Here is a 20,607-nt window from a genome sequence, read left to right as displayed (position 1 = left end):
CAAACATTTAAACAGCAGCGAGTCTGCAGCTGAGGGAATACAAATTCAAATTGTCGGAACAGGTTTGCTCGTTTCTTGGATTCATTTGGTGATTTATTAAATGTATAACTGTGTGGTGGGGCGTGGTCTGCGGTGCCGTGCAGGGAGGGCGGACGCACCTGCACGGCATCCTTAATCACGCCCGCCTAGTTAAAAACACGGGGACTGAGGGGTTTGGGGGTGTTGTGGTGTGGTGAGATGTAAATAAAGATGACTCTGAACGTTGCTCCGTGGTCCCGCCGTGTCTTATTCACGCCACAAACTGTTATTCTAATCTGCTGCTGAGTCTCTTACACTTTTCTTTATGCTGTATATTTTCACGTCTCTGGAATAGTTGGCAGTTAGATAGTCAGCTGGGAAACTTTGTGTTAACTCATGGAGCTGAGGATATCGTGGATATGCTGACCTCGCTGCGTGGTGTACAGAGCGAGGTCAGCGTGATTAATATTCACAATAAAAATATTAGCCGAACATCATGAAGTCTGTATGTGTTTCATAGTGTCGAACAACCTTTGTACAGTTAAAGCCAGCAGTTACTACATGACGGAAACACCAACGTTATCTCTTTTATGTGTTTATACACAGGTCACGCTGATTACTGAACAAAAACCCAAAGATCAGATGTTAAACAGATTTATTTGCTCTCTCTCCTCCTAAACATGTTTTTAATGTTAGTTATAATTCAGAATTGGCGACTGAAACACGTAGGACACATAAGAACATCAGGAAATAAAACACCGATAAATATAACCTCAGTAAAAGAAGTCAGCGGGGGTTACTACAGCTGTGTACCGGGGCCTGCGCTTTGTCGGTGGGATTGCTTGCGAGGCGAGCGGGTCTATCCCACGCTTTGCCGTGAGACTGGGACGACATCTCCGAAATCATCGAAACACTTTTGCAAAGAGGCTGTATCTTGACAAACCGACCAGACACATGAAGATTAAACCACTACATTCTCGGCTAAAAAAATATTAAAACGGTATTTGGTAACACACAAACAGGGTTTTTCAAAGCTCAGTTCTGTTAGCTTCCACATGCCGGTTGTTGTGTGCTAGAAACAATGGCCACCAGGCCAAAGCAATGGTTTTGACTCGATCAGCGTTAACCCCGCCCCCTGAGTTTGATGGGTGAGGCTGACAGATAAAATTATTTCATGATGAGAGCCAGGCGTCAGGACTGCCAAAATGAAATAAATAAATATATCATTAAATAATTAATTAAATGTGTCAATAATTAATTAAATGTGTCAATAATTAATTAAAATGTGAAATACATAAATAATTAATTAAATATGTCAATAATTAATTAATTAAATGTGTCAATAATTAATTAAAACGTGAAATACATAAATAATTAATTAAATGTGTCAATAATTAATTAATTACATATATCATAACTATTTATTTAATTAATTAATTCCAATTTTAATTAATTATTGCCACATTTAATTAATTATTTAATGGTGTATTTAATTAATTCATTATGGCAGTCCTGGCGTTCCATAAATATGGAGCACATATAATGCACACCGTAGAGCAGCGCTGAGGTGCATTCACGGTACATAGGAAAACTTAAACTTAACAAAGAGTAAAACTTAAAAAAAAAAACCCATTTACAATAAAAATAACCATGGGTTACATAGACATTTACAGATAACTAGGACCAGAGTCTTTGTTCACACCAGCAGTTTATACCTAGCTGCCCTAAAATAACAGACCACAGATCAGGGTGAACTTTGAACTTGTTTTTGGGAAACAGAAGGCACGGAAATATACAAACAGTTTCCAGTTTACATTAATTTATGCATCCAAAAACCAGAGTAAAATAAATAAAAGTAAAACAATAATATAAATAAATGTCTCTCTCTCTGTCCAGTTCAAGTTAGTTTGACTCTTATCTGTGTGAACTACAAGTTAACCTGTGTTAGCTCCTTCAGGGTTAACCAGCTTTCTTTCAGCTGCTCTTCAAACTCTGATCAATATGAGCCGACTCAGTTTACTCACTAGACCTGCAGAGTGGCTGGTTAGGAATAATCAGTAACACAGTGAGTTACCAGTACAACACCAACACAATGAATGGAATTACAACACTGAAAGCACAAAATCAGCTGTCCACAGATTTACAGAGAAAACTTTTCACAGTCACAGTCTGGTGTGGAATCAGTTCTTGGATTAAATCCTCTGTGTGTCGCAGTAACAGAGTTTATGGTGGAGTCGTGTCACAGTTCAGAAGTGTGAGTCAGTTTCTCTGGAATATCAGTTGATCCATCAGGAATCCAGGGGATTTGTTAAGGTCTTAAGGTCGGGGGCTCTAATCCACTGAACGGCTACCCTGAGGTACTCCTGAGCAAGGTACCATCCCTACACACTGCTCCCCGGGCGGCCAGTGGCTGCTAACTGCTTCACTGAGTGAATGGGTTAAATGCAGAGAGGAGTTTCCCCATGGGGATTAATAAAGTATACATTATTATTAGGAACAGAAGATTTCAGTGGAAGTTCAGATCTCCTAGAGGTGGATCATTAAGGTTCAGCAGTATCAGGTTTCAACGCCAAGATCTGCACTCGACTAATTAACCTGGCCTGTTGTGCAACATAAACACTGAGGTCTTATTCCAGCATTCCTAACAGTTCAGCTGGAAATCACATCCAAACTGCTCCCTGTAATGGCAGCGTGCTTATTAATGTGGCCTAAAGACATCTGTGCACATCGACAGGAAATGTCAGCTTCCACAGCAAAAGAATATAAAACAACCTTACTAGGTCTCATCTTAGCTATCAGAGGCTTCAACATCAGATTTAGTAAAGAACAAGCACATAGCATGCTAACTGACACCAAAGACAACCAACTGTGACTCAACAAATCCTCAATTAAACTGCATCAAACAGATTTTATCCACAAGGACTGAAGTTGGACACCATCACTGTCAAAGACTGGAAGTAAAAATGCATCTGTTTATAACTTGCTCTCTTGTTGAATCTCTTCCCCTCACTCAGGTTTCTCCTGCTTGCTGTCATATTTCCTTTAAGCTGTTTGAACACTTTGTAAAATGTGTTTCTGTTCATATAGACTGAGATTATTATTCTTTGTATAAACTGAGCTCACTGTTCAGAGACTGTACTACATGTTCACTGAGAGAAAATCTTTGTTGAACAGATAAACCCCGTCCTGTCCTCACTGTGTCTCCATCATGGCTGAGTCCTGGAGCCTCAGTAACTCTGAACTGTGAGGTTGAACATCCGTCTGCAGGATGGAGCTTCTACTGGTATAAAGCTGTTCCTGATCTATCAGAGAAATCCTCCAGTTATGAGCTGCTACCTGATGGCAGTGGGACTGCACAGGACTCCTACATCATTCATGGACAGACACACACAGCAGGATATGTGTGCAGAGCTGGAAGAGGAGACCCAGAGTATCACACTGATCACAGTCAACCAAAGTTTGTCTGGTCTGCAGGTCAGTTTGTTTCTCTCTGTCCTTTCAATGAGCTCATGTTAGGTCATCATTTTTATTCAACAACATTTAGACCATTAAAATCTCATCTCCATGACAACCATTTATGCCTGTGTACATTAAAACTCCCCAAAAGAAGAACTGAACTGAATATTTTCCTTTCTCTCTGTGATCAAACCAAACTGAATTTCTTCGTTTCCTTTTCTTATTTTTCAGTTTTTATTTAATGTGATAACATGAAAAACAAAAGACATCTATGACATTTTAAATGTTTTGATATTTAAACTCATGTTACTGTTTGTACTGATTATTTTTACTTGGTGCACAGACAGGATTTACACAGTTAAGACTCTTTGTTTGGTGCTCAGGTAGGTGTTCAGATAAAAAAGTCAAATATAGTTAATAAAGAAACAAAGATGTCAGCAGGCAGGTTAACAGCTCTGACAAATACAAGAGAAACACTGACTACAGATGGACGCTAGAAGAAGACGTCACAAATAACAGCTGCTGTTATTGTTCATTTAAAATATACTTCAAAGGTTTTTAGTTTTGGTCCTGCTGCTGCAAAATATCTCACTGTAGAAGGAATCTGTGAAACAGACAATATCACAGAATTATGGCAGAAACATTACAGCAAATGACTGAAGTGTGTTCAGAGTGATCTGTATCAGGTGGATGATGCTGAGAGTGATGACTCAAAGCTCATGATGTCACATGACCTGTACCAAGCTCTACATGAGCTGCCAGCAGATAAAGCATGTGGGTTAGATCATCTTAAACATGTCAGTATTCGGCTCCTTTGTTTTCCATTGATTTGACTGTCTGTGTGATTCAGGGCTTGTTGTCAGACTCAGTGTTGTCTCACCAAACAAACACTTTATCATATTGAACTATTAAATTTGATTTTCAAAACAAAAGCTTCAAACAAACAAATATTTTCACTGTGATATTTTGAATCCTAACATCTGTGAGCTTTGTCTCTTCACTGCATGTTGTTTCCAGATGTTCATTCAGCAGCGTCTCTCACAGTGAGTCCTGACAGAGTGCAACACTTCACCTCTGACTCTGTCTCACTGACCTGTGAGGGAAACTTCACTGAGTGGAGAGTGAGGAAGTTCTCTGAGGACGGCCGACTCTCTGACTGTAGGAGAATGACTGGATCCACATGTAACTTCAACACATCAAAGTCAGATACTGGAGTGTACTGGTGTGAGTCTGGATCAGGAGAGTTCAGCAGTGCAGTCAACATCACTGTACAGAGTATGTTATTATACATTTACTTCTTGGATCTGAATGATTTAGACGTCACATGAACATTTGTCCCAGCTTTGCTGTATGTGAAGTAATTCTATGTGGCAACACAAACAAAAATGAGAATTTCAGACAATTTCAGACAGAAAAGCATCAAAATATTCTTGGTTGTTTGTCTAATTTCATCCTTTCATAATCCAGTTTGTCTTAATTTGCCAACAGTATTTTATATTTTCTGTGTCAGAATAAAACTCAACAAAGCTCAACATCGCTGTCGTCACATTAGATGAACCTTTAATGTCTCAATTCAGAGAAATTTGGGAAACACGTCATGCAAAATAACACAAACATACAAACATTTACAATTTCACCTTCAACCATTCAATAATGTCACCGTCAATAATTTGACTCCTGCAGGGAACAACCCAACTATATTTCCAGTCCTCATAATCACTCAGAAAACCAGATCTGCATGTAGATCATGAGACACGACTCACAGCTTTTTCTCAAAGTGTGCACCAGCTGATGTGACTGAAACAATTGTGTGTGATTGTTTCACAGATGATGGTAATGTTTCTATCCTGGTGAGTCCTGTTCATCCTGTGACTGAGGGAGCTTCTGTTAATCTGAGCTGCAGTTTGAGAACACAAAAAATACTTTCCAATGTGTTTTTCTATCACAATGACAAACTTATTGAAAATGATACCCGAGGGGAGCTGAAGATCTCTGCAGTGTCAAAGTCTGATGAAGGTTTCTACAAGTGTCAGTACTCAGGAAGAGAGTCAGCACAGAGCTGGATGTCAGTTAAAGGTGAGCAGGATCAAAACAGTGTGTCTTTCTGTAAATGAGTTTCATGACTGAGAAATAACATCATATTATCTCTTTTAATGTTTTGAAGCCACCTGAGTCTATTTAGTCAGAACTTTATAAAACTATTATGTAATATCTCTAAATTGTCAGGTTTAATATTGTTGTGATTCAGGACTCAAGTGATGGACTCAGGTGGAAACAGCAGAGGATGTAATGAGTCAGTTTCTTTATCAAACAAAGGATAATTTATTTAACACAACAGATTGTGAGCTTTGACTCAGTCAACAAGAACAAAACATAAATGAACCTAAACTTAATGAGCGAGTCCTACAAAAAGATCTTAACTGAGGTGAGAGAGACAGGCCAGAGGAGCGGACATAACAGCGTGAGGGCGGCAGATCTGTGGGAGAGGAGAGAGCAGTTAGGGCAGGAAATCTGAGGGAATGTGACAAGACAGAGAGTGTTCATAAAGTGGCTGCAACAATGCCTTACTTGGAGTCCAGACTAGCTGGGTTTAGTGGATGAAGGCAGAGGTCTGTGGAAACTGCTGAACGATGGGCAGGCAGGCAAGTGAGGAAGAGGCTCCGAGGGGGGCAGCGGTGGTGGTGAATAGGGGGGCAATGATCCAAGGTGGCAGGCGTCTGACTGGAGGTGAATGATGGCATGAAAACAAATCTTGAAGCATGAAGAAACTGAAACAAGGGGAAAATCTGTTAGCATACAAACCTTATTTTCCTAGAAAGGATCCCAGCAGACCTGCCTGGTTACCTCACTGACGAGCTGCAGTCATGTTAACTATCCATTAACATTTGGCTACAGCCACCGAGGTCTTCAAGGTCAACTTTATGACTAAAAAAAATCCTTATGACATAAAAAACTATGATTCTTACAAAGGTGTTGTGTCTTGTCAACATATAGAAAGTACTGTATAAACATTTAAAATATCATTTGTTTGACCTCTGACCTCACTTTTACATTTCACATCTGCTCTTGTTGTCATGTTGAAACAAATCTGCCTTTGGACTTATTTTTACTGAACTACAAACTTCTCACAGTACAAATAAAACAAAATAAATACACAGAAAATACAATATTGTTCCTTTAAAAGTAAATGCTGTCAACAGAGTGAGCTGCCTTAGCAGAGATTTGTGCTCTCAGTGTTTGTTTTATACTTTATTAATAATTAATTATTGTTTGTTGTTTGTTCACAGTAACTGTGTCAGGAGCTGACAGCTCTTCATCTCCTGTGTGGTTGATGGTTGGACTGGTTTGTGGAGTCTCTCTCATTATTATTCTCCTGCTCTTGTTGTATCGCTGCAGACAGTCCAAGTGTAAGAGCCTCTTCTTTTCATGCTGTATTAGAGAGTTTATTTACTACATACACTTTAATTATTCACACATATACATGTATTCTGATCTCATGACACTAAATATCAGTGGAACAATTTATACATGACAAACATGTGTAATAACATTTGTCTCTTTCACAGATTCCTGCTTCACCAGGTTGGTAAAATACTTTTTATTATTATTTTAAACAACCATCAGTTACTTTTGAGTTTATTGTGTTTATTTCCTGTTTTAGGTCGATCCAGTCTGAGAGTCACAGTCCGGGCTCCTCCACAAATCATGGAGTCAACCAGAATGAAACTCACGTGTACGGCTCTCTTCAACATGGTCAGCATTGAAAAACAGTCTTTATTATCATTGTTAATATTGACTTTTATTAAACCTCCATTAACACAAACATTCTCAGGTTCAGTTTGTGTTCAGCAGTTTTTTATAACATTTAAAGATCTTACAGTCCTGGTTTTGACTCACACAGTGTTTCTGTGTTTGCTCTGATCTTTAGTGTAACTGTAATAAAATGATTAATGTGAGCCTGGCTTGTTTTTTCTTTAGGTACTGCTGACGTCTATGAATCAGTCACACAAGTGACAAACAGAAATGGTACAGTATATGTGCTGGAAAGCACAGAGCAGTTAGAGATGAAACTTGTTTTTGATTTAATGAAACTAATTTCATGTGATAATGTATGTTTTTACAAACCTGTAAATAAAATATGAACATTTCACTATTAGATAGTTTTACAGAGATTATTTACTACATTCACTTTAAATATTCAAACATTCATTCTGATCTGATGACACAAAATATCAGTGAAACAATTAAACATAATAATTGTAAATGAGAGAATCTGAACAGTCTGATGAAGAAGACCAGCTCTGTTCTGGGACGTCCTCATGACCCAGTGGAGGCAGTCAGTGACAGGATGGTGGCTCAGCTGTAACCCCTGTTTCTGATAACACCTCCCACCCCATGCAGGTCACTCTGACAGCACTGAGCAGCTCCTGCAGTGACAGGCTGCTGCACCCACAGTGTGAAGGAGAGATTTAGGAGATCTTTCCTTCCAGCTGCTGTCAGACTCTACAACATACATCATCATGTGAAAGCACACATGCACACACTGGTGTCTGTAAATATCTCAATGTGCAATACTCTATACCTGCTGCTACTAACATCCATCGACTGCACGATGAAATGCTGCCATTTGCAGCTGGTACAACAGAATTGAAATTCTCTACTTTTTGTGGTGTGCATTATTATTCATACTTTGTGATATATTATATTATTTAGTTTAGTCAGTTACTGTTCTTACTGTCTTTGAGCCCACTGTGACCGCTTGGTTTCCTCTGAGATTAATAAAGTATTCTTATCTTATCTTACAGATTCATGCTTCACCAGGTTGGTAAAATACTTTTTATTATTATTTTAAACAAACATCAGTTACTTTTGAATTTATTGTTGTCACGTCTGCCGTGGCAGATGAGTGGAGGTTGAGAATTAGGACCTAAGATGCAGGCAGCTGAGATGCAAATAAGTTTTATTCATAAAGAGGTGAAACAAACAGAAACAGCAAAGGCAAAATGATGATGCAGGGAGACACTGCGGACGACACAGAATGATGCAGGGAAAGAACACAGACGAACCAGCAACAAACACACGAGGACACACACTATAAATACACACAGAGGGAAACGTGGAATAGCAAACAGGAGGCAGACACAGCTGAACCAAATCGAACTGACGAGACAGGGGAAACATAATCTGAACACACTAACAGAAGACATGGATCTTCACAATAAAACAGGAAATGCACAGAGACTCTAAGTGCAGACTCTAAACAGAGGAAACACAGAAACCAAACTTTGGGAACTAAAAAGTCTAAACCCCAGTACACAAACAGAACAAACACAATATCATAATAATGAAAAACACAAACCGTTGGGTCAAAAGACCGAGGACCATGACAATTATGTTTATTTCCTGTTTTAGGTCGATCCAGTCTGAGAGTCACAGTCCGGGCTCCTCCACAAATCATGGAGTCAACCAGAATGAAACTCATGTGTACGGCTCTCTTCAACATGGTCAGTATTTAAACCATCTTTATTATCATTATTAATATTGACTTTTAGTGGGGAAAGGCTAATTGATCAATCTAAATTGCCCATAGGTGTGAATGTGGGAGTGAATGTGAGCGCGAATGGTTGTCTGTCCCTGTGTGTGAGCCCTGCGACAGACTGGCGACCTGTCCAGGGATAGCTCAGTAGGTAGAGTGGTGGCCCCATGATCGGAAGGTCGGGGGTTCAACTCCACTGGACGGCTACCCTGAGGTACCCCTGAGCAAGGTACCGTCCCTACACACTGCTCCCCGGGTGCTGCATTGGTGGCTGCCCACTGCTTCACTGGGTGAAAGGGTTAAATGCAGAGGAACTATTTCCCTATGGGGACTAACACATACACACACATTAAGGGTGTAGCCTGCCTCTCGACCTATGACAGCTGGGATAGACTCCAGCGCCCCTGAAAAGGATAAGCAGAAGCGAATGGATGGATGGATACTGACTTTTATTAAACCTCCATTAACACGAACATTTATCAGGTTCAGTTTGTGTTCAGCAGTTTTTTAAAGAACATTTAAAGATCTTACAGTCCTGGTTTTGACTCACACAGTGTTTCTGTGTTTGCTCTGATCTTTAGTGTAACTGTAATAAAATGATTAATGTGAGCCTGGCTTGTTTTTTTCTTTAGGTACTGCTGACGTCTATGAATCAGTCACACAAGTGAAAAATAGAAATGGTACAGTATATGTGCTGGAAATCACAGAGCAGTTAGAGATGAAACTTGTTTTTGATTTAATGAAACTAATTTCATGTGGTATGTTTTTACAATCCTGTAAATAAAATATGAACATTGCAGGTTCAGATGAATACGATGACATCACCTCCTCTCTTATTGAGTTTAAAGATCTTAGAACTAAGAGTGAGTACACCAAAGTTAATTTTATAAAAAGAAAACCTGGTTTGGAAAGTTTTTTTAATTAGTATGAAATTCATTTTGGGGCTGGGAGGGGGGACATTTATTCCCCCCCCATTTGAATAATACATTTATTCAAATGTATTATTTTGGTTCTTTTCATCTTTTTTAATCTGTGTATTTAGTTCTGATCAATCTGAACAAAGCATGAGCTTACAGTACCTTGAAAAAGTATTCATACCTGTTGCACTTCTACACATTTTGACACCTTTTTTTTAATTGAGATTTTCTGTGATAGACCAACACAACGTAGCACATAATTATGAAGTGGTATGAAAATGATACATGGTTTTCAAAATTTTAAAAAGTAAAAGTCTGAAGGGTGTGGCGTGCATTTGTTTTCAGCCACCTGTACTCTGATATCCCTCATTTAAATCCAGTGCATTCATTTACCTTCAGAAGTCACCTATTTAGCTGCTCTGTGGAGGCCTCAGTGGTTTGTTAGAGAACATTAGTGAACAAACAGCATCAATGAAGACCAAGGAACTCACCAGACAGGTCAGGGATAAAGTTGGAGATAAGTTTAAAGCAGGGTTAGGTAATAAAAAAATATCCCAAGCTGTGAACATCTCAAGGAGTATTGTTCAATCCATCATCCAAAAATGGAAAAAGCATGCTACAACTGCAAACCCAGGGTGATCTCTAAAACCTGCAGGACACCAGCCTGCCCCTGGTTTAGATCAAAGAATATTCTTGTGTTAGAATGGCTCAGTCAAAGTCCAGACCTAAATCCCACTGAGCATCTGTGGCAAGACTTGAAAAATTGCTGTTCACAGTCTGGCTGAGCTTGAGCCATTTTGCAACAAATAATTGGCAAACATTTCAGTCTGTAGATGTGCAAAGCTGGTAAAGACAAACCCCGAAAGACTTGCAGCTGTAAATGCAGCGAGCAGTGTCTCTACAAAGTATTGATGAAGGTGGGTTGAAAACAAATGCATGCCACACTTTTCAGAGTTTTATTTGCTTAAAAATTTTGAAATCCATGTATCATTTTCATACCACTTCACAGTTCTGCACTATTTGTGTTGGTCTATCACAGAACATCCTAATAAGAACATTTAAGTTGGTGGTTGTAAGGTGACAAAATGTATAAACGTTCAAAGGGTATGATACTTTTTCAAGTCACTGTCAGTTCCCAGGAGAGGTCTTAATGTTTTTTTACTGATACAGAAGAAGATGGAGAAGTGTTTCAGCTTCACATGTTTTGCAAAAAAAATCTTTACAACACAGAACAAATTACAAATGATAAGTTATGTGTCTGAGGCCAGATGTTTACATGAAAGTAAAACCAGATGATTTCCTCGTCCACACAGATACAGAGTCTGTCTGCGCCTTCTGAACAAATCCTATAAGGTACAGTAACATTACACACCCTGTAAAGACTCAAACACAAAACAGAACTTCACGTTGCATCAAGGGAGACAATGCTTTTATAATAAACCTTATTGTTCTCCAACACAGGTGGGACAGACACAGGGGCAGCCAGTGACCCCTCACACACGTCCTTATGCTGATATCCAGGCAGGTTCTCAGTGTTTGTAGCTGCTGATTTATGCAGCAAACATTTCCACAGTCCTCTGCAGCAGATTATAGAAACACTTCTTCTCTCAGCTCACGACAGAAGATCTACAGCTGGGACACTGTTAAGTGGTTCTACGTGAAAAATAGTTAAATATTTACTCAAACATGTTCTTGTATGTAAAGCAGGTTCAAATGCATGAAATTACATTTGTCCTTTATAGTGGACATTAAAAAACACCACATGTATAAATGATAATTTACATCTTAGAGCCCTGCTCTCAAACACTGACTCAGATGTAACTGTCTGTGAAACTGGATTTAAGAAATAAGAACTTAAAAGTTCACAAAACATGTCAAACAGACTCTCCTTCATGAAGTCCTCGTTCATAAAGTGCTTCACAGACCTGAACATTACAGCTAACAGCTGGATTTTCCTGTGTCAGTGCAGCTAACCAAACAGCGCAGAACCTCTTACTGCTAAAGAGACAGACGGTGAAGCAGACAGTATGTCCTCCGTTTTAACATAAAACTCATTGTTGCAGCACAGCAACAGTGACCCCATTAAACTGATGTTTAGTTTTAGTGTCCTTATTTTCACTGAGTTATTGGTTCTGCTATTAGTTACTTAACATAAACTGATGTGAGTCTTTTGACTGAAACGAACCAACTGACCTGGTGATGTGATGCTCTGTACTGACAGAAGATGGCGCTGAACATCTTTTTATAACTCTAAGCACTTATTTCTTAAATGAAGCTTCACAGTCAGAGTTACATCTGTGTCAGTTTTTGAGAGCTGGGCTCCATGATGTACATCAGCATTTATACATGTAGTGTTTCATGTCCCCTTTAATGCTGAACACCTGATGTGACATTTCCACACATTAATTCTGCTCAGTACCTGATTGTTTTACATGTTTTCCATCCTCCATCTTCCAGTTTTTGTGATTTGGTTCATGTAAACATTTCTGATGGTTTTTTTTCATCAAAATATTTTAATTTGCACTTAAGTTTGAACTCTTAGAGATTACACTCACTTTGTTTTCACAGACTTGTGACCATGACACAAAACTACAGACAGAAGTGGATAAAATCTCAGTGTTACTGGTTTTAGAAATGCTTTACGATAATAAAAAATACATCATTTAGAGTCAAAATATCATAAATGGTAACAAATATAACTGTTATCTTTGGGTTAGTCACAGTCAAATCATCATCTGCATCAATGAATGTCAGTGAGGCGTCCTGAAAGTCGTCACGACTCCTGTTCAGTGACCGTCTCTGAGAATCACTCTCCTCTCAATCAAATCACTTTTCTTCTGTTTATCCTCTGAGTTGCTCTTTGATTTTGAATCATCGCTCTTCTTTAAACTGTGAAGTCGTTGCTGTTCTTGGGAGACATTTCTCTTTTGTTCTGGTATCAAATTGCTTCGTGTTTGCTGAGCTTCACCATCTTTCTGTCACCTGTCAAACTGTTGCTCATGTTTCCAGAGCAGCTTTTCTTCTGCTCAGACTGCATGTGGTGCGTGTTGTGTTTCCAGCTATACCATACATAGACACGCGACCTTTCAATGACCTTAAACCGTGTGTATGAGGTATGCAGAAAAGCAGAAACAAGCACCTTGCTAAACTATAAAAACAGGAACTTGTAATAAGTCATGTCTCAAACAAACATTTAAAGGTATGAAGTCTTGCACTTTAGAAGAAACAGAACATGGTGCTTTCCTAATGTATAACATAGCTCATCTCTGGACTAAGCTGCACTCTAAATAAAGAAAGCACATTTTGTCAGCACAGACACAGATAAAGGAAATAGTAGAAGGTTGAAAATAAATCCTCTGACTGTCTGACTTCTTCATAATTATAGCCATATTAGGACACATAAAGGCAATGATTATATATTATATATTTTAGCACAAATGACAATATAAAAAATATCAATGCCAACAGAATCTGCCTCTGTTTAGTTTTTCTGTTCATTTGTCCAGACTGACACTTCTTTTGCTCTAAGAAATAAGAACACAATGATCGGGACGGTGTAAGCTACAACCCTATAATCACTTTCTGTTACCGACCTCTCAGCTAAACCTGTGTAGAGTCATCCAATAATAACAACTGGGGTTGCCACGATTCGTTGACTAGTCACGATCAGGTCAACTAGTGTTCAACACAAAAACAAGAAGAAGCCGTCTCCAGTATCGTAGCTGTGTCCAAATTCAGGGGCTGCATCCTTTGCAGGCTGCATTTGTAGGAAGATAACGTTACAGCAACGCAACGAAGACTGTCCAACCTCGAAGACTCCTCCAAATGTGTCCTTTTCCTAGATTGAAAGGATGGGTCGGGTGTATTCTTTGTGGCCCAACTAACCCAGAATTCATAGCACGGCCAATTCCAGTTTCCAACAATGGCGGCAGCTACTTTGTTTTAATATTACTCTTTCTTGGTCACAAAATAAATGTTTAAGATATTTTCAGTCGAGAATGTAGCTGTGTAAACTTCAAATATCTGCTCGATTTATCAGGACATTACATATTTGCAAAAGTGCAAAAGTGTTGCGATCTACCCTCATTCATGTTGTGTGTTCTGTCTGCCTGTGTAAGTTTATTTTGTATTCTCACCTTTTTCTTCCATGTGTGTGCATTTTGGGTGCCACCGGAAGTAGCATATGCTAAGGTGCACATAGTCTTTTCGCATTACCTCAGTAAGACCATGTGAAAATTAAAGCAAATCATCCTGGGTGAACTTAAACACATTTGTTCCCCTTTTGTTAAGACAGAAAAACGCAGCACACAAAAATACGGCAAAAGGACGGTCGCCTTATAAAGTAAAGTGTGCGTGTTAGTCCCCGTAGGGAATTAGTTCCTCTGCATTTAACCCATGCAGTGAAGCAGTGGGCAGCCACCAATGCAGCGCCTGGGGAGCAGTGTGTAGGGACGGTACCTTGCTCAGGGGTACCTCAGGGTAGCCGTTCAGTGGAATCGAACCACCGACCTTCCGATCATGGGGCCACCACTCTACCTACTGAGCTATCCTATCCGTTATATACATGGTGTATAAACTCAAAATGCACATTTCACTTAAAAATTAAGATGTGAACAAATCAACTTGTTAGAGATATTCTTCTCCTGTTGAACCCCCCCCCCCCAAAAAAAAATAAATAAATAAATAAATACGTCTTATCAGATATTGATGCTTCTTTCCTGTGTGATAGAAAATAGGAGACTGATGTTTGTTTGTTTTTTAAGTTAATTCCCAATAAAACTAACTGTTTTATTGCTAACTACATTGCTGTCTGTATTATTGCTGAAGTCCTAAATGATCACTTTTAAAGTGTTTGTGCTGATGACATCATGTACAGTCAGACAGTCATGGAGAACAGCACTGACTGGGAGGCTTTGAACAGATCACATGGTTCAATTCAACATATGAGACTTTAAGAATGCACAAGCATCTACTTAAAATCTATTTAATTTATCATCTATGATATTATTATGTACAATTCCAATGTACTTTGTTCATCTCCCTTAAATAAACAGGCACTCTTAAAGTATGAAATATTCATGTACAAACACATATAAATGTGTGAACTGTCTCAGTGGCTGATTGTGCCCCACAGGCCTCAGTGTGAGCTTGAACACATTTATAATGTTTAACTAGTTTAATGTGTCGGTGCTGACAATAAACACATTTTGAATGAAAGCCGGGGAACTTTGGTAGCACAGAAACAAGTGGCTATTCTTTGTGAGCATATGGATCAGTCATATTACCATTATTTCACCCAAAGGCACCAAGGTAATACTTAAAAAAGCTGCAGCAATACACACAAATATAAACAGTACTCTGTGACAACTTTGCTTTTAGCCTTTAACCCTCTGGGGTCCAGGGTATAACTGGCTGTTTTTGACTACTTTTGATTCGGCCTCTATATTTCACCTTTAAAAACTGTTTATCCTGCCAATCTGTTATTTACCCATTTTGATATAATGTATCAGGCACTATTTATCTAAATTCAGACAAAGTGATATTTTTGACTGTAAAAACCAAAAGCATGTTTAACGAATCATTTTCATAACTTGAAATGCAAATACAAATTGTACATTTTTAAAAAATATGCACAAGTTTTGCAAAAAACAAAGTTATATGGTACTATTTACCTAAAAATGCAGCCAAGGCTCAGACATTTTTTTATATAACCATTTAAAACTGATTACAGAACAATCAGGTGTTCTGCATCAAATAAGAAGGCACACAAATTATTTATGCAACTCCAAAAAATAGTTTGTGTCCACTATAACACAGATGAGAACAGCACAGGGATAAATCCTGCAGGTCTGACATCAGGGGCCCGTTCTTCGTACGTCGCTTACTACATCCAAGATCAAATGACACATCCAAGACCAAATCATCGCGCTAACCGTGAGCTCGCTAATCCGGTTCTCCGAACACACCTGCTGTTGACGATTAGTACAGCTGGATGAAGTAATGTGAGATCACTGGGTGTCGTAAAAGGGGCTACGCATCGATAGTAGAAACATTGATCGGCAACCCTCTGATTGGTCGGCGAAAATGTCGAAGGAGCGCGCTCGGTATTTTTCGGCAGCAGAGCAAGAACTCTTGAGTGAGGGATTTCAGGAGTTTCAGAGTTTAATCAGAACGCAAGGGAACACTGCAAAGGCTGCAAAAGCAAGGAGAGAGGGCTGGCAGAAAGTTGCTGACAAATTAAACTCGTAAGTAATCTAATAATAACAATAATAATGGAGTGGATTGATATAGCGCTTTTCAAGGCACCCAAAGCGCTTTACAATGCCACTATTCAGTCACTCTCACATTCACACACTGGTGGAGGCAAGCTACAGTTGTAGCCACAGCTGCCCTGGGGCAGACTGACAGAAGCCAGGCTGCCATATCGCGCCATCGGCCCCTCTGGCCAACACCAGTAGGCGGTAGGGTAGATGTATTATATTACACTATATTATCCAATATTATATTACATTATATTATATTGTTATATTATATCCTCTTTCACATTAGAGCCACAACAGGACCCACTAGAACATGGAACAAGTAAAAAGTGAAAATATAAGAATATTCTACAGAATGGTAATATTTATCACTTATATTGCTTTTCGTCTCTTGGAAAGAGACCCTGAAATAATCTGTTGTTTGTCATAACAGCAAACCAAGAAAAGGGCAGAAGCAAAAAAAAGACAGTGGTGGTCCTGCACCCCCTCGTCAACAAGTTGGTTAAGTTAAATAATACCCTCACGGGAAAATCGATATCTCTCATGAGCACACTGTCGCGCTGAGCTAAAGGATCCTGTCTTATCCCGCAATATACGGCTGAATTCTGAGGACTCTCCTTATCAATCTTGCACCTTCCGCAATGGGTTGGCTCGCGTATACGGACAGGACATGGCTGCGGACAGACTTCCCAAATCCACCTTCGCTTTTATAGCCGTGGTCTCTCATCTTGATTACACGAAGTAATTTACAATTACTACTCTGAAATATGAATTACATCTGTAATAATCACATACATGTAATAGAATGTTAATAGTACATTTCCCTTTTTTAGGAAATGACCTGTATGTATCTGTGTGACATCAATAAAAGGATCAAGTGCTGCATTATCTTTAGTTACATTGATGTTATTTATTTATGGTGAAACAGTGGTGGAATATCGCTGTTGCTTTCGTATAAATGAAGCGGACATACCTGCGTGGCCGCGATCTAATCCTGTTTACATAAAGTAAACCTGCTCCCGAGCAGGTTTACGCTTACGGCTCTGTTGCTATGACAGCAAGTCCCGGATGAGCTTCGGGGAACCGAACGATCCAAGATCACGCGAAATCGTCAACAATCTAATCCAGCTAACTTACTTAGCGAGGTACGAAGAACGGGCCCCAGGTGTGTCACTCAGCGTTTACACTGCAATCTGTCTTTGGTGGCTTTAAGACAGCAACTGTGACATTCACTAGTAGAACTGACACACAAAACAAAACAACGACTACACTACACACTAACTACACAACCGGCGTCGCACACAACCGTGGATCTCGGACGAGTGTCTCGACTTGGTCGTTGAACGCAAGAAGGCCAAGCTAACCAACTTTGAAAAGTATCGTCAGCTAAACCGTGATGTGCAGCTGAAGATGAAAGCAGACCGTGAGGCGTACTGGAACAAAGTCACTGAGGAACTTGAAAATACGGCCGAACGACAAGACTACACGGTGTTGTACCAGACCATACGTAGTCTCAGTGGCAAGTGCAAGACGATGAATGATAACATCAGGAAGGTGGATGGCTCGTTTGTAAAGTCAACTGCGGAGCGCCTGCAACGGTGGAAAGAATACTTCAATGAACTCTACAATCACGATCCGCCCCAAGGTCCGGCTGCAGCGCCGCCCATCATCGACCCTCCTACGGTGTCGATGTCTGATGCAGAACCAATGGTAGAAGAAGTCAAACTCACAATCCATTCGTTAAAGAACAACAAGGCCGCTGGCCCTGATCATGTGGCAGCAGAAGCCCTCAAAGCTGGAGGAGAAGTCCTCGTCATATGTCTACACTCATTATTCAAACTGATCTGGACATCAAATGTGATACCAGAAAATTGGAAGAAGGCGGCTGTCATTCCTATCCTAAAGAAAGGCGACAACTGAGAATGTAAAAACTACCGGGGCATCAGCTTACTGTCCATCGTCGGCAAGGTCCTTATGAAAATAATTCAATCACGCCTTCAAAAGCACCGTGAGATGACCAGCCGGGAAGAACAGGCCGGGTTCCGACCCGGACGAGGCTGCAGCGACCAGATCTTCACCCTACGTCGACTCATGGAGGAACGGATCAGATGCGGACGCCGAAAAGTCATCATCTTCATTGATTTCAAGTCTGCGTTTGATTGCATCGACCGGCCAGCCTTGTGGAGGGCTTTGGCAGCCGAACACATACCCGTGAAGATCATCGAGCTACTACAAACCCCCTACGATGGCTCGACCAGCCAGGTACGTATTCATGATGAAGTGTCCGAAGAATTCCCCATCATGACAGGGGTCCAGCAGGGCGATGTGGTGTCACCGCTGTTGTTCAACATCGTCATCGATGCGATAATGCGCAAAGCATTCGAGGGCCGCCGCGGAGTCCAAGCCTCGACCGATCGATTTATCACCGATCTAATGTTCGCTGACGATAGCGCCATTTTTGCCGAAGACGACACCGAGGCAACTCACATCCTCTATGACATCGCCCAGCACTCCAAACTGTACGGCCTCAAGGTTAACGCCGAGAAGACCAAAGTCCTGACCACTGACGGCTCACCAACGATCGTCCACCTTGATGGTGTGCAGATCAAACAAGTCCAACAATTTCAATATCTGGGGTCCCTTGTCGAGGAGAAGAAAGTGGCATCATCAGCGGAGATACGCTCCAGAATTGGGCAGGCGGCGGCAGCATTCACCTCCCTGCGCTGGTTGACACGCCCCACCGATTGGAGGGAGCATCGAAATGCACCAAAGAAAACATGGATGAAACAAATCCAGGATGATTTGAAGGCCCTTCGACTTGACCTCGAGCAGGCAAGAACCATCGCCTTAGATCGAAAAGCGTGGAAGATAATCGTTGGTCAAGCAAGAGAACCTGCGGCACCTACAGCAGCGTACTGGTTGCGCGGCAGACCACCGCCGCTGGTCGCCCGCTAAGGACAAGAAGAACTACACAAGACAACAAACTAACTTGAAACTCCAAACACGGTAAATGTCACAAAGCTCTCACCAGTGTTGACTAACGCGTTAGAGTAACTACGTTATTATTGTGGTAACGAGCACGGTAACTAGTTATTATGCCAAAATCAGGAACGCGTTAATCATTACTGGGATTTAGATAGGGTCGTTACTTCGTGTGGTGGCTATCATGGAGCCTCCACAGATTGAGTACCATTAGCAAGTGGTGGAGGCCAGCAGGTGAGACAGGAGGAGCAGAGACCCGTGGCGGCCGCCGGTCTGAGTGTGAACTGAACTTCAGGTAAGAAGTTATGACCTGCAGTCTATCTGGGTCAGATATAAACCAAGTTTAGGGTGGAGTTTATTTTCGTTATGCTGACCTTTTCGTACTGCGCGCTAGCTAGCATGACGGGGTTTCTATACAGCTGGGTGGTGCTATGATGTTACTGATGTTGGACTTTATTTTGTTCATAAGGTTAATTAGTAGAGTTGCCAACCGTCCCTAAAAAACCGAATCATCTCGTATTCAGAGAAAATATTACGCGTTTCGTGTTGAGGTTAAAAGGAACAGTTTGTCCCGTACTTCAGCTACAATGAAAAAGCTGGAGTTATTCTGTGTCTTGGTTACAGTAACTAAACTAAGTACAACAATCCAGCAAAGCCTACAGCTCAGCCACCACCTTAAGCATCGGATGAGGATGATGAGCAGCAGTTGCTTTGGCTAAAGGCAGGAACCTGGAATGGTGCACCACCCAGGTGGAGAGGACAGCAGGAGAGAGAGAGAGAGGAACAACAACAGCACTGACAGGAAGTCAGAGAGGACTGGAGGACCATGACATCTGTTTGTGTATTAAATTTAAAGACATTAAGATCAAACCACAAAAATGACAATGCAGAATAATGCCGATAATGCTGTGTGAAGGGTTGTTGGTGTTACTGTCTGTTCTGCCACAGGTTTATTTTTAATCTACTGAACGGCCTCATATTCGACTGGGCCACATGCAAAAGAGGAAATGCAGCCTGTGGTTTGAGACAACAGTTTTGTGTGTAGCAGTGTCTTATTTTAAGCCATCAGTATCCAGCAAACATAAGGTCCTAAAGCACACTGCACTTTATTGTCCTCTTCATACCCCGATGAGGAAAATACTTTATAATATTAACATGTCAGTAAGATGTAAAGGTTTAATGATTGAGACCATGAACATATGCAGAAAGTGTTTAGACTCTGACCTGTAGATCAGACTGTGACAGGAAGGATCACTTCTCAAAAAGACGTGAATGATGGAAAATATTGTGTAAACATTGTTATTTGTATAACTGCAAGTTCACACAGAGCTGCAGTCTTATCTGCACCATCTCTGCACTGAAACAAACCTCAATGATCTTTTGTTGTTTCCTTCATCAGCCTGCAGAGTTAAAATGAGGAATAACATTTACTATAGAA

General features: G+C 40.4%; 1 protein-coding gene across 1 annotated transcript in view; it reads left to right on the top strand.

Moving 5' to 3' along the window:
- LOC113018834 (obscurin-like) overlaps window positions 1-11,593 on the top strand; it is a 159,194-nt gene extending 147,601 nt beyond the window's left edge. The window contains exons 15-20 of the mRNA XM_026162232.1: window positions 7,453-7,500; window positions 8,280-8,295; window positions 8,887-8,978; window positions 9,643-9,690; window positions 9,811-9,873; window positions 11,389-11,593. Of these exons, the coding sequence (XP_026018017.1) occupies window positions 7,453-7,500; window positions 8,280-8,295; window positions 8,887-8,978; window positions 9,643-9,690; window positions 9,811-9,873; window positions 11,389-11,441 (320 nt within the window). The 3' untranslated portion in view covers window positions 11,442-11,593. The remainder of the gene's footprint in view (window positions 1-7,452; window positions 7,501-8,279; window positions 8,296-8,886; window positions 8,979-9,642; window positions 9,691-9,810; window positions 9,874-11,388) is intronic.
- The last annotated feature ends 9,014 nt before the right edge of the window (window positions 11,594-20,607 follow it).

Source organism: Astatotilapia calliptera, chromosome 3 (assembly GCF_900246225.1).
Source record: "Astatotilapia calliptera chromosome 3, fAstCal1.2, whole genome shotgun sequence".
In the NCBI taxonomy this organism is placed as follows: Eukaryota; Metazoa; Chordata; class Actinopteri; order Cichliformes; family Cichlidae; genus Astatotilapia; species Astatotilapia calliptera.
This window is presented reverse-complemented; position numbering and strand designations above follow the sequence as displayed.